This window comes from Watersipora subatra, chromosome 6 (genome assembly GCF_963576615.1).
Source record: "Watersipora subatra chromosome 6, tzWatSuba1.1, whole genome shotgun sequence".
In the NCBI taxonomy this organism is placed as follows: domain Eukaryota; kingdom Metazoa; phylum Bryozoa; class Gymnolaemata; order Cheilostomatida; family Watersiporidae; genus Watersipora; species Watersipora subatra.
In genome coordinates, this window is record NC_088713.1 from 34091826 (window position 1) to 34106877 (window position 15052).

Sequence of the window (15052 nt, forward strand, 5' to 3'; positions counted from 1 at the left end):
ATAGCAACACCATTGTCGTATTTATATGTAACAACACCATTGTCGTATTTATAAGTAGCCACACCATTGTCGTATTTATAAGTAGCAACATCATTGTCGTATTTATAAGTAGCAACAACATTGTCGTATTTGTAAGTAGCAACATCATTGTCGTATTTGTAAGTAGCAACATCATTGTCGTATTTATAATTAGCAACATCATTGTCGTATTTATAAGTAGCAACACCATTGTCGTATTTGTAAGTAACAACACCATTGTCGTATTTATAAGCAGCAACACCATTGTCGTATTTATATGTAGCAACACCATTGTCGTATTTATAAGTAGCAACATCATTGTTGTATTTATAAGTAGCAACACCATTGTCGTATTTATAAGTAGCAACACCATTGTCGTATTTATAAGTAGCAACATCATTGTCGTATTTATAAGTAGCAACACCATTGTCGTATTTATAAGTAGCAACAACATTGTCGTATTTATAAGTAGCAACACCATTGTCGTATTTATAAGTAGCAACACCATTGTCGTATTTATAAGTAGCAACAACATTGTCGTATTTATAAGTAGCAACATCATTGTCGTATTTATAAGTACCAACATCATTGTCGTATTTATAAGTAGCAACATCATTGTCATATTTATAAGTAGCAACACCATTGTCGTATTTATAAGTAGCAACACCATTGTCGTATTTATAAGTAGCAACACCATTGTCGTATTTATAAGTAGCAACAACATTGTCGTATTTATAAGTAGCAACATCATTGTCGTATTTATAAGTACCAACATCATTGTCGTATTTATAAGTAGCAACATCATTGTCGTATTTATAAGTAGCAACAACATTGTCGTATTTATAAGTAGCAACATCATTGTCGTATTTATAAGTACCAACATCATTGTCGTATTTATAAGTACCAACATCATTGTCGTATTTATAAGTAGCAACATCATTGTCATATTTATAAGTAGCAACATCATTGTGGTATTTATAAGTAGCAACAACATTGTGGTATTTATAAGTAGCAACACCATTGTCGTATTTATAAGTAGCAACACCATTGTCGTATTTATAAGTAGCAACATCATTGTCGTATTTATAAGTAGCAACATCATTGTCGTATTTATAAGTAGCAACATCATTGTCGTATTTATAAGTAGCAACACCATTGTCGTATTTATAAGTAGCAACATCATTGTCGTATTTATAAGTAGCAACATCATTGTCGTATTTATAAGTAGCAACACCATTGTCGTATTTATAAGTAGCAACACCATTGTCATATTTATAAGTAGCAACATCATTGTGGTATTTATAAGTAGCAACAACATTGTGGTATTTATAAGTAGCAACACCATTGTCGTATTTATAAGTAGCAACACCATTGTCGTATTTATAAGTAGCAACATCATTGTCGTATTTATAAGTAGCAACACCATTGTCGTATTTATAAGTAGCAACACCATTGTCGTATTTATAAGTAACAACACCATTGTCGTATTTATAAGTAGCCACACCATTGTCGTATTTATAAGTAGCAACATCATTGTCGTATTTATAAGTAGCAACATCATTGTCGTATTTATAAGTAGCAACATCATTGTCGTATTTATAAGTAGCAACACCATTGTCGTATTTATAAGTAGCAACATCATTGTCGTATTTATAAGTAGCAACATCATTGTCGTATTTATAAGTAGCAACACCATTGTCGTATTTATAAGTAGCAACACCATTGTCGTATTTATATGTAGCAACACCATTGTCGTATTTATAGGTAGCAACATCATTGTCGTATTTATAAGTAGCAACACCATTGTCGTATTTATAAGTAGCAACACCATTGTCGTATTTATAAGTAGCAACACCATTGTCATATTTATAAGTAGCAACATCATTGTCATATTTATAAATAGCAACACCATTGTTGTATTTATATGTAACAACACCATTGTCGTATTTATAAGTAGCCACACCATTGTCGTATTTATAAGTAGCAACATCATTGTCGTATTTATAAGTAGCAACAACATTGTCGTATTTGTAAGTAGCAACATCATTGTCGTATTTGTAAGTAGCAACATCATTGTCGTATTTATAATTAGCAACATCATTGTCGTATTTATAAGTAGCAACACCATTGTCGTATTTGTAAGTAACAACACCATTGTCGTATTTATAAGCAGCAACACCATTGTCGTATTTATATGTAGCAACACCATTGTCGTATTTATAAGTAGCAACATCATTGTTGTATTTATAAGTAGCAACACCATTGTCGTATTTATAAGTAGCAACACCATTGTCGTATTTATAAGTAGCAACATCATTGTCGTATTTATAAGTAGCAACACCATTGTCGTATTTATAAGTAGCAACAACATTGTCGTATTTATAAGTAGCAACATCATTGTCGTATTTATAAGTACCAACATCATTGTCGTATTTATAAGTAGCAACATCATTGTCGTATTTATAAGTAGCAACAACATTGTCGTATTTATAAGTAGCAACATCATTGTCGTATTTATAAGTACCAACATCATTGTCGTATTTATAAGTAGCAACACCATTGTCGTATTTATAAGTACCAACATCATTGTCGTATTTATAAGTAGCAACATCATTGTCATATTTATAAGTAGCAACACCATTGTCGTATTTATAAGTAGCAACACTATTGTCGTATTTATAAGTAGCAACAACATTGTCGTATTTATAAGTAGCAACATCATTGTCGTATTTATAAGTACCAACATCATTGTCGTATTTATAAGTAGCAACATCATTGTCATATTTATAAGTAGCAACACCATTGTCGTATTTATAAGTAGCAACACCATTGTCGTATTTATAAGTAGCAACAACATTGTCGTATTTATAAGTAGCAACATCATTGTCGTATTTATAAGTACCAACATCATTGTCGTATTTATAAGTAGCAACATCATTGTCGTATTTATAAGTAACAACACCATTGTCGTATTTATAAGTAGCAACACCATTGTCGTATTTATAAGTAGCAACACCATTGTCGTATTTATAAGTAGCAACACCATTGTCGTATTTATAAGTAGCAACATCATTGTCGTATTTATAAGTAGCAACATCATTGTCGTATTTATAAGTACCAACATCATTGTCGTATTTATAAGTAGCAACATCATTGTCATATTTATAAGTAGCAACACCATTGTCGTATTTATAAGTAGCAACACCATTGTCGTATTTATAAGTAGCAACACCATTGTCGTATTTATAAGTAGCAACAACATTGTCGTATTTATAAGTAGCAACATCATTGTCGTATTTATAAGTACCAACATCATTGTCGTATTTATAAGTAGCAACATCATTGTCGTATTTATAAGTAGCAACAACATTGTCGTATTTATAAGTAGCAACATCATTGTCGTATTTATAAGTACCAACATCATTGTCGTATTTATAAGTAGCAACATCATTGTCATATTTATAAGTAGCAACACCATTGTCGTATTTATAAGTAGCAACACCATTGTCGTATTTATAAGTAGCAACACCATTGTCGTATTTATAAGTAGCAACAACATTGTCGTATTTATAAGTAGCAACATCATTGTCGTATTTATAAGTACCAACATCATTGTCGTATTTATAAGTAGCAACATCATTGTCATATTTATAAGTAGCAACGCCATTGTCGTATTTATAAGTAGCAACACCATTGTCGTATTTATAAGTAGCAACAACATTGTCGTATTTATAAGTAGCAACATCATTGTCGTATTTATAAGTACCAACATCATTGTCGTATTTATAAGTAGCAACACCATTGTCGTATTTATAAGTAGCAACAACATTGTCGTATTTATAAGTAGCAACACCATTGTCCTATTTATAAGTAGCAACATCATTGTCGTATTTATAAGTAGCAACACCATTGTCGTATTCATAAGTACCAACATCATTGTCGTATTTATAAGTAGCAACATCATTGTCATATTTATAAGTAGCAACAACATTGTCGTATTTATAAGTAGCAACACCATTGTCGTATTTATAAGTAGCAACATCATTGTCGTATTTATAAGTAGCAACAACATTGTCGTATTTATAAGTAGCAACACCATTGTCGTATTTATAAGTAGCAACATCATTGTCGTATTTATAAGTAGCAACATCATTGTTGTATTTATAAGTAGCAACACCATTGTCGTATTTATAAGTAGCAACATCATTGTCGTATTTATAAGTAGCAACATCATTGTCGTATTTATAAGTAGCAACATCATTGTTGTATTTATAAGTAGCAACACCATTGTCGTATTTATAAGTAGCAACATCATTGTCGTATTTATAAGTAGCAACATCATTGTCGTATTTATATTTAGCAACATCATTGTCGTATTTATAAGTAGCAACATCATTGTCGTATTTATAAGTAGCAACATCATTGTCGTATTTATAAGTAGCAACACCATTGTCATATTTATAAGTAGCAACACCATTGTCGTATTTATAAGTAGCAACATCATTGTCGTATTTATAAGTAGCACCATCATTGTCGTATTTATATTTAGCAACATCATTGTCGTATTTATAAGTAGCAACATCATTGTGGTATTTATAAGTAGCAACACCATTGTCGTATTTATAAGTAGCAACATCATTGTGGTATTTATAAGTAGCACCATCATTGTCGTATTTATAAGTAGCTACAACATTGTGGTATTTATAAGTAGCACCATCATTGTCGTATTTATATTTAGCAACATCATTGTCGTATTTATAATTAGCAACGCCATTGTCGTATTTATAAGTAGCAACATCATTGTGGTATTTATAAGTAGCAACACCATTGTCGTATTTATAAGTAGCAACACCATTGTCGTATTTATAAGTAGCAACACCATTGTCGTATTTATAAGTAGCAACATCATTGTCGTATTTATATGTCGCAACACCGACACATTGTATTTTTTGTAGAATGTGCAGAAGATGTTGGGCTTTGCACCTTCTCGTGCCGCATCAAGTCAAAACCCATTCTTTCCTACTGCACCCGAATATAAATAGACCTTTTTGATTGTCATACTTGGCAGGTGCTCTGCCCGCTCCATGTGCCCCAATTCACGTGAACAAAATAGCCAATGCACGGAGACAAAGATGGTATTGGTAATTTCCTAATGTTGGAACACTTGTATTGAACTCACAGGCTTTTGCAAGTTTATCAATGTGGCTTTCAGCTTTTTCAGGATTATTATGATCATGAATGGTTTAACATTTCAATAAGTTTTTATTCAGTGATGTCTGCGACCAGTTGATGTGAGAACATCTCCGCAATCTGTACGAACACCTTGCAGCCAACTACCAGACCTTTAATTACAGTATTTTGTCAATTGATGTACTATTCCATTAGCAATTATGGGATCATCTCACATTTTAAGAGACATTTACTGGTAGTGGTGATTTACTGCCTTAATTTTGCTAGAAACCACCACAAACCGAATATCATTAGATGCTGAATTTTCTAGTGATTAACATAGATTGAGTTATGAATAAGCAGCAATTAGCAATCGATTTGTTTAGATGGAAATGTGTATGCAACTGACCTTGACATGAATCAAAATATAGCCTGGTTATTTGCCTATATTCTCAATTATTTAATTTTGTGATACTCCTGCAGCACTCAACAACTTGCAGTAACTGGTGATCCTGAAAAGGGTTATTGGGGTGTTTAAAGTGATTTGTGATAAAACGCTGTAGATGTAACAGGATGACACAACTCCATCACCTCTGCTATAAAATGTGACTTAAGCTTTTTATTTGCTATATTTTGCTAGAGAAAGGAAAAACTGCTGCATTTTATAAGATGCTATATGTAGTAGGTATATGGATTCATGTGGCTCCAGCGAGGATGCCAAGATGAACAAAGAAGCGAGTTATTGGGTAGACACATAACTCGCGCTGTAGGTTATGCATATAAAATCGGTAGAAGAAGTAAAGATTATTGATGGTTGTCAGCTGACTGGAATCCGACAATTGATCTTTCCTTTAGACTTGTACATTGTCAGAGATACGGTGCTATTATGTGCTACCAAACTCTCTTAATAAAAGCAATAAACTTAGCAAAAACGGTATAATTACAATTTACCTTGAATGTGAGGATGTAAGTGGCTCACACTGGCTGCTTGTGAAGGCTACTGAAGCTGAGCAGTGAATCTTTACTGTAACTAGAGTAATGTAACGAGTAACCCGCTAAGAGTACTAGGAGAGACACTGCACCTCATGGCAATCAAACCCAGATATTCCGATATACTGCTAAGTTCAATCCCATCTGCACCACCCACCCGCCTTTCTACATCTGAGAATAATTGAGTTCGTAGTTATTACACATGACAATCTCTCACAGTGCATGTGACTGCCAGGGTACGAGTCTCTACGGTAACGAAAGACATGACACTGCCAGGGTGCGATTTTCTACGGTAATGAGACCCATGACTGCCAGGGACTTTCACAGCCCACCGGATTGCCAGGCTACTACTAGTATGTGCAGACAGTTATTACATATGGCAATCTCTCGCACCACTCGAGACTGTCATCAACAAATGTGATAAGTTTTCGCTATTTCTAGCATGATCAAGTGGATTAAAAATTACAGTGAACTAAAATGTTTTGTGTCTATAAATAGGCTCAAACTAGCTTTAAAATTTATATTTTTTGGATTAACGTTCCAATATGAATATACTTTATATTTTAGAGTTTTACTAGCCTCAAAAGCGAAATTAATGTATGATCATAATAAGGAGTAATAACATGGAATATGCAGATGTGTGCGCCATGTGTAACTGCATTATAATGACAGAAGCTGTAGGATGTCGCTAAGCAACAGCAGACTTTGAGCAACAGACCTATCGAAGGTAAACCGGAAACCAGAAAGTCTCATGGTTTTATCTTGAAATCTCACGGCGGTTTTATTACTAGAGTTACAAGTCAGCGGGTAACCGAGCATTACGTATATGTTATTGAGCTAGCTAAAACATTCTAAATTTAGTAATATAAAAATTGTTTTATTTCAATATGAATATCTTCGCTGTCATTAGGTATAGCTTGTAGCTGTTCTCCAGCAAACAATCTAATAATAGCTGTCTTATTGATTTAGTTTTACTGACCTCAAAGTACATCCAAATGGGAACAAATGGATCAGTTACTCAATATTCATTGTCTCCTCACTACACTGAGCTTGTATAAATAATGGATGGTCAAGTCTATGGGAAAATCTTCCAGAATCTCTTTATGTTCCGTAATTTTCAATATTATCAGTCACTGGCTTGCCATTCTAATTTCTTTATCATTTATTGTTTCTTATCCTTCCATGACGAGCAATTTATTATCCACCGGTATTTGGGATTATTTTTAGTTTCTTAAATTTTAGTGTCGTTTGTTTCGGTTTTATAGATAAAGGCTTAGTAAATCTTTCTACAAATGACAACATTTTAGTATTTTTTGTTTAGTTAATTCAAGGACTTTTTTGTTTAGATTGCGGAGGCTGCCGTGTTTTTTGATTTCCAAAGAACATTGTAGTTGCTGTATAGAAATATTAGCAAAAGCAGATATCAGAAGGGAGCAACTCCTAAACCACAGAGATACAATATGTGTTATTACAATGTACAAAAACACCCAGTACATCAGAGGACCATGAAGAAAAGGAGCCATTCACAAGTGGATTAGAAACCTTCATGGGAGAAAAGAGGCGCCAGTCGGCCTGCCTGCGGGGCTGAGCGAAAGAACATGGATGACCGTTTGTGTCAAAGTTTGTGTAAGAGTTTGTGTAAGAGTTTGTGTAAGAGTTTGTGTAAGGGGGTGTAACTCTCACTGGCTAGTTTAACCTTTTGTCATTAATATTATTATTGCTTTAGAATGTTTTTAGTTGTTTTTAATTTTAATGTTTAGTCTTGAGAAATAAAGAAGTATCTTTATTGGTAAATACTGGTAGTGCTTATAATAGACTAACACTTCACTGCTGCCTGAACGAGTAATAATCCAATTAGTTTACGAAATTTATTATTAATTAGTGAACAGCTTTTAATTAGTTCCTAATGAATTAGGATTCCTAATTAATTAGTTACCAATTAAATTTAATTAAACTAAACGCTGCCAAAATAGAATAAGAAGACCAAACAGACTCAACACTGATGTTGTGGATTCAGATTGGATGGCGTATGACACAAAGTAGGGGACTTCGACAACTATTAGATACTGATAAACCTAATAAAGGGTTCTTACTCAAGTTTATGTTGTTAATTAGTTAACTTTATACCATCAGCCAACAATTTCTCAACTTGGCCTTGATTTATTACGATTAGTTATAAAAGCAAACTTAGCAACCCTTGTCAATATCAGGGGTGTAGACCAACATTTTCAATTGAGGGGTCCATTTAGGCGACTTATATACAACTGGGGTTTGGGGGGGCGTTGTGAGCCACCCAATGAGGTCTGGGGCTTCACCCCAGACTCTTGTAGTCTTGTAGTCTGGGGCTTGTAGACCCTGTGTAGTCTACAATGCACCATATGGCCATATGGTGCATTGTAGACTACTTAAAACATTTTTCCTGAGCTTTGAGGAATGGTCATAGGAGATGGTGTGTAAATGATATGAACTATGAATGCTCAATATGAACACAAGGCAAAACATGAGATATCTATGATAATACATGGCTTAGTGTATTTTCTGTCAGCACCATAGAAATATCATCACATATCACAGCAAGAAACCATGTGACCAGAAGTAAAACCGTAAGGGTAGCAGCACTACCCTAGATATAAATAGATAACACAGCTAGTTTACTTGTAAGTGGCAATATCACGTTCTCTACCAGCAAAGCCTCTCACATATTCAGAGATGACTTGCTGTACATCTAAGCTGTCTGTTTCTGTTTTGCAGGTATGTAATCATAGAAGATGATTCAGTCTCTGTTAGCCCATCAGACCTGCCAACCCAAGAGTGGGGCAATGCATGAGATTTGGTTTTGGGGCAATTGATGTATCAATGATAGTATATATAAAATTGTGGAAATTGGGGCAAAAATCTCTCACATTTCTCACGCATTTTCATTTTTTCTTTGGGATGATTGCGTGAGTCTCACGCCCAATAGTCGGCAGGTATGTAACCCATACAGGCCATACTGTTACCATGGCTGTCTTTAACTTTTTCAAAGCACTGAATGACCTTTCACTACCAGCATTAGTGGCTGGCAAAACAATGATGATGACAAGCAGGTCATAGATAGTGGGAAACAAAGTTTTGTACACAAAACAATCTGCTTTAAATATAGAGATAAAAGCAATGATATTTGCAGCTTGATTGTCATATGCAAAGAAAACAACTCACTCTCAAGAGTAGGTCTGTCCATCTTCTTTTATCTATTTCTCAAACTCCGTCTGTATGTCAAAAATCCAATTATAGATCTTAAAATCTTGGAATAAATATTCCGTACAGATGAGGACTCAATCTCAGACCAAGCCGTTAACCCATCTGACACCTTGACCACAAGACTATCATGTCAAATCACTAATCTGCCAATATAAGTCATTATATCAGAGCAAAACCTAACTGCTTTGTGCGTGACCTGACCGGGTCATAGCATAACGTCACGAGAAGCTGTCCGCTCACATTATTAAACTTGCTAATAGCAAAACTCTCACTACTTCTCAATGTTTATAAGACAAAAACTTTTTTCATGATATGTAGTTTGAAAGTTAGAATGGTAAACGTTGTTATATGTTAAATACAAATCAATTTTCTGTCCAAATACTCTTCTATTGGTCTATTACAATTTACATGGGCAACACCGGGTGGCACAGCTAGTCTTATATAAAGAGCAGAGCTTGGTGATCACCTGCATATCACAGGTAGGATCAGTAAGCACTCTCTACCGGTATATCGGAGTCATTGACCTACATGTAGGTATTTACTATACTAGACTGGGCAATGCGAGGCCACGGCGTCCTACATGAAGAGCCACATTCTTTGTGACACAACGTCAATGCTTTGTTCACTTGCAGCTGGTCAGGCAAGCGAGTCATCATTGTTTACGTTGAAAGAATGAAGAGAAACTTTTGTTGCTCCATGTAATTTGACATAACTACTAAGTACACAAGATGTTGGTTTAAAATTTTAGATACCAAGTTTATACACTATGCATTTTCTACCCTGGGAATTTGTAAGCATAAAGTAGAATATTTCATATGTAAAGTGCGAGTAAAAATTGATCTATTCCAAAAATATTGCAAAATTATCAATGTTGCCCAATGCTATGGGCTAACATGTCAGGTAGATAGGTGTACAACTGATTTCAAATGCTTACACACTGGTAAAGGGTACACTGATCGCAGTCGGACATGAATATAAATGTTACGTCTTGGGTGTTATGCAAACAGCATCAGAAAAATCGTAGAAAACAAGCGACATATGGTGCACCTTTTTATGCGTGTTGCGAAGGGCTAGACATGACTAAAGACAACCAGTCGGCTGAGCTTGGATCTGAGATTACTCTTGTTAACTGCTGCCTTTGTAGCCTCCTGGTGAATTCTAACAATTCTTGACATATCTGGATGTATTAGTTTTAACTAACGCTGTGCTGTGGATTGAGCATGAAGATTCCTGATGCAAATTGCTTTGTAAAACCAAAGAAAGAGTCTTAGTGACCACCAGCTTGCGTATGTCTGCAGTGACTCCTTGTAAGTCGACACACTGCTTTATGATATGTTCTGAGTCTAGACATATCTCTGTGATGACAGGATGAGGTGTAAACAGACCACCTCTATCTTTTACACTGATCAGTGCCGCATAATCACTGGTGCATAAATCTGGACCAGAGACTAAAAAGCTGGTTCAGTCATTGCAGTTGAGTTTTAAGGATCGCATTCTACAGACTCGAGCCAGCATCTTAAGCTATGGCCACACGTAACAGTTTTTTCGTTGATTCTGACCGAAATCACGAATTGAACGAAAAACGCAGAATTATTCGCATGAAATTCACAGAATTGTCTGAGTCGTGCATGCACACCGAAATTGTCAACGAAATGCTTTTAATTGGCTAAACAAATTATTAGCGAGCGTGATTCTAGCAGCTTTCAAGATTTATATAGTCCAAGACACGTATGACGACACGCAATAAAAGTACCAGCACAATTTGATATAGTAGGCCTACATACGATGCATCTGCCTAAATTGCGCTGTTGTTGATTCTTTATCGTTCGGAAACTATGGCTACAAATCATTTCTTTTTTAATAATAACAATTTATCTTTTTAGCAGCAAAAGTTCCGTTGTAAAAAGAGTTGCCATCTTCGGCACAATCAAGTCAGTTGCATCGTATTTACTATGGCAAATCGGGTTAGTAATTTCTTGCGTGTCGTGTTATGTGCCTCGAACTATATAAATTGCAAAAGCTGCTAGACTCGTGCTCCCTAATAATTTGCTTAGCTAACTAAAAACGTTTTGTCGATGATTCGGTGTGCATGCACAGCTCAAACAATTCTGTGAGTTTTAGCCGAATAATTCTGTGTTTTTCATTCATTTCGTGATTTCGGTCAAAATTCAACTTTTGGCCATACTTTTAGAGTTCGTTCATTAGAAAGTTTGAACAACGTTCTGAGATAGGCATATTCTTTTGGAGAATAGTAGTACACAGTAATAGCAAATTCTTTGATTTTTGTACTGTAAACCGTTTTGGTTTTTGTATTTTGGTTTTTGGCTCCATTTTCTACTAGCTCTTGCAGGCAACCATCTATTGAGTTAAGCTTAGCGCTTTGGATTTTATCTTCTTTTTGCAGTAATGCAAGCAAATACGTCTGAATAAGTATGGTGTTTTGAAGCCTTTGAAGCTTGTGGTTAAGCTCGTTGACTTTCTTTAAAATATTTGGTATACATATCTCTGATGCGATATGTGATCTACATGTACCTTGTGCGTGCTTATGTAGAGGATCGAGAGCGACCTATTCAGATTGCTTGGCAGCTGTTGGCTCTTCAGAGCAAAGTGAAGGTTCCATGGCTGGCTCATCTCCGTCTGGTGTAGATGATGTGGATGGTGTTGGTCGGCATAGCGAGTCGTCTATGCTTTGGTTGATTCGGTTGTAAGTATTTTGGCAGGGAATCAAATATCCTTGGTGCAGCAGTAGGCTAAATGGTGAGACATATGGCAGCCATCTTCTGGCAGCACTTCTTTGTAGTTCTTCCTTAGCGTTTGGTCAGAGGTGAGTTGAGCAGTGGTGTAATTGGTCTCATCGTATCGTATAGGCGCTCTCCTAGCACGTGGCTCTTTAGACAGATTGATGGCAAAAAGTTAACATGCAAATCATGAATGACTAATTTGAGAAACTGCTAATTAATAAATGAACACCCCACGGCTGGGTGACAAACTAAATACATGTAATGTATGATGTACATGTAATGTTGGATAAACAACGTGCACCGATAACATAGTAATCCTTTCTTGTAGCTGTGATACAAGTATCACAAAACACAAGGTCTCTTGAGACATCATAATGAATCCAAGGATGTTTGGCGTAGTACCCATGACTAAATCTCTTCTCTCACTTACCAAACTTACGAGATGGGTATGTGTAAGTATGTGGGGCTTGAAACTTTAAATAGCTTGGATCTAAAATATACAAATTATGGATTACTAAACAGGAGCTAAGATTTGGTATTAAGGGATAACTTTTTTACCGTAAACCATAAGCTATGACTTTCATTAGTGTGGTATGTAGTGCAGCAGAGTTCAATTCACAATCTCCTGATATGCAATTACAGCCGCTGGGTCATGTTAGCAAATGAAAATATTATTGAGCTTTTATAAAGTGACTAGTGAATACATACAGTACACATGTAGCTGGGCTACAGCGCACCTATGGCTCCATCATCATTATCTCGTGCTCAGGTTGAGTGAATTTTGCTATACTCTTTTCATTTTCTCACTAATTTGTAATTAACCTGATATATTTACTAATATGCAGTTTATTTTTCTGTATTGTTTCTGTTAATGAAAATAAATACACACACACATACACGCACGCACGCACACACATTTTCTCACCTTCAAGTGGTTTAGGTTTAACGAGACTAGCATCAGCATGTGCAGGTATGTCAGTCTGGATCTCTGGCTCTCTTACTTCTTGTTCTACTTCCTCTGGTTCTTGAGGCTGCTCTTGACCTTGACTTAGACTGCAATAGAATTTAAAAAGCTACACACACTATGACTGTCAGAGAAACAACTTGCCATTTAATAAATGCTGGGTTTAAGCCGACATCATATTATATTCATATCATCAGTCAGCCATACCAGTCAGACTAACTGGTATGTCTGGGGACTTAGTCTGACTCAGTCAGACTAATTTATCAGCCATACCTGACTCTGCTTTATTTCATCCACTCAGTCAGTCACTTAATCAGTCTAAGCAAGACTAGTAGTAGAAGAACTAGTAGTAGTAAAAAAGTGCATTGACTGTGAGCGTGATATAAATTAAATAATCCCACGACCAAACACGAGCGTAGCGAGTATTTGGGAGCTTTATGATAAATGCATATGTGCAAACAATTCACGAAAATTGTTCCTCAACGGCCGTCCCAAACCCTTGTACCGAAATCTCATCTACAAATTTAACCATTTTTGTATGGAGTCGGTTAAGTATAATAACGATACAAAACACATATAAACCTATTTAAATACATGTATGTTACCAAATCTTTAAAAACTGTAGACAATATCCTAAACTTACCCATTTGATCGGATAATACATAACTAGACAGATTAATTTGGCCTAGAATCACCATTAAAACCTGGCAAGCCTTTTTTAATCAAATTTAAGACCGGCCAACGAAACCGCCGATAAAGCCATACGACAGAGAGTAGAACCATTAAGTAGTGCTCATTTCACGAGAAAAACTTGCACATTTCACCAGTCTATGACCAATTGCCGAAGGTTTTTGTAATTAAAGTAGAAGTACTGAAAAGTAATAATTTCTTTTTTGTCGATTTTAAAGATAACTGACATTTTGGACACTTATAATGAGTACTTTGGTATTTCAACTGATGTCCAAAGCAGTGAAAGAAAATGAAATAGCGATATTTTTATTTATAGATTCTTATAAGATTATTACAATAATTAATTATAAGAATAAGTATTTGATTTTATAAGATTATTATAAGATTTAATTATAAGAATAATCATTCGAATTTACAAGATCAAAGGATATAGTGACCGATGGTGTGCAATATGCCACGGCTATTATTTTTCTAAAGATTTTGTTGATGATACTACGGCTGTGCCCAATATCGCGGGACTGCCAAGCCGTTTTTAATGTCTGCAAAATTAAGTTATAAGCCTACACTTTCTTATAGATATACAGCTATTTCTATGACAACCAGCTAAAATCTGCTTAGATTTTTAAATTCAGCATAATTTTTTGCATGTAAATACAAAAATCTAGATAAATATCACAACTTCTTGATATTGGTTGCTATGACGTTTTGAAATGTAAACAAAATTGTGCATTGGTTTTCGTTTCTTAAACTTTAACACCAGTTTTCTCAAAACTATGTCTTCGCACTAATAGTAAACATGCATTCAGTTTATTGATCATAAAATCTGCTGTAATTAAGCTGGAATCAAATTTATTTCGCAAAATAACTGAGAATTTTCTCCTTCTGCTAGTGTAGACAACTCTAAATCTCACGCCCGACTTAACCATGGTTTCTGTGATCATGACCCATTTCTTTATTTTGGTTACAGATCGCTGTCAAAACCATTCTACATTCTTTAGTGGAACTGGGCTGGCCTTACTCTAAGTGTTGGCTTTCCTTGCTTATGTTATGTTACATAGTTTTGTCCTTGACATCGGTGATCATCTTGGGCATAAGTTAAATATAATAAATAAACTACGAAAAAAACCACAACTCTTCAATTCTACCTTTAGCCAAACGCAATAATACTACATGGTGGCAGCGAGTTGGTTTGGTGATTCCCATGTTCAGTGATCTCTGTTGAACCAGAGAGCCAATTATT

The 15052-nt window shown here is 35.1% G+C and overlaps 1 protein-coding gene across 2 annotated transcripts in view; it reads left to right on the forward strand.

Annotated features, from left to right (window-relative positions):
• Nucleotides 1-15052, forward strand: part of LOC137398949 (calcium load-activated calcium channel-like) — a 61200-nt gene that overhangs the window by 26299 nt on the left and 19849 nt on the right. Inside the window, exon 6 of one of the 2 annotated variants that reach the window (XM_068085114.1) lies at nt 4974-5449. The exons of the other annotated variant lie outside the window; for it this stretch is intronic. Within the exon in view, the coding sequence (XP_067941215.1) occupies nt 4974-5060 (87 nt within the window). The 3' untranslated portion in view covers nt 5061-5449. Of the gene's footprint in view, nt 1-4973; nt 5450-15052 lie in introns of those variants that run through there. 2 annotated transcript variants of the gene reach the window in all.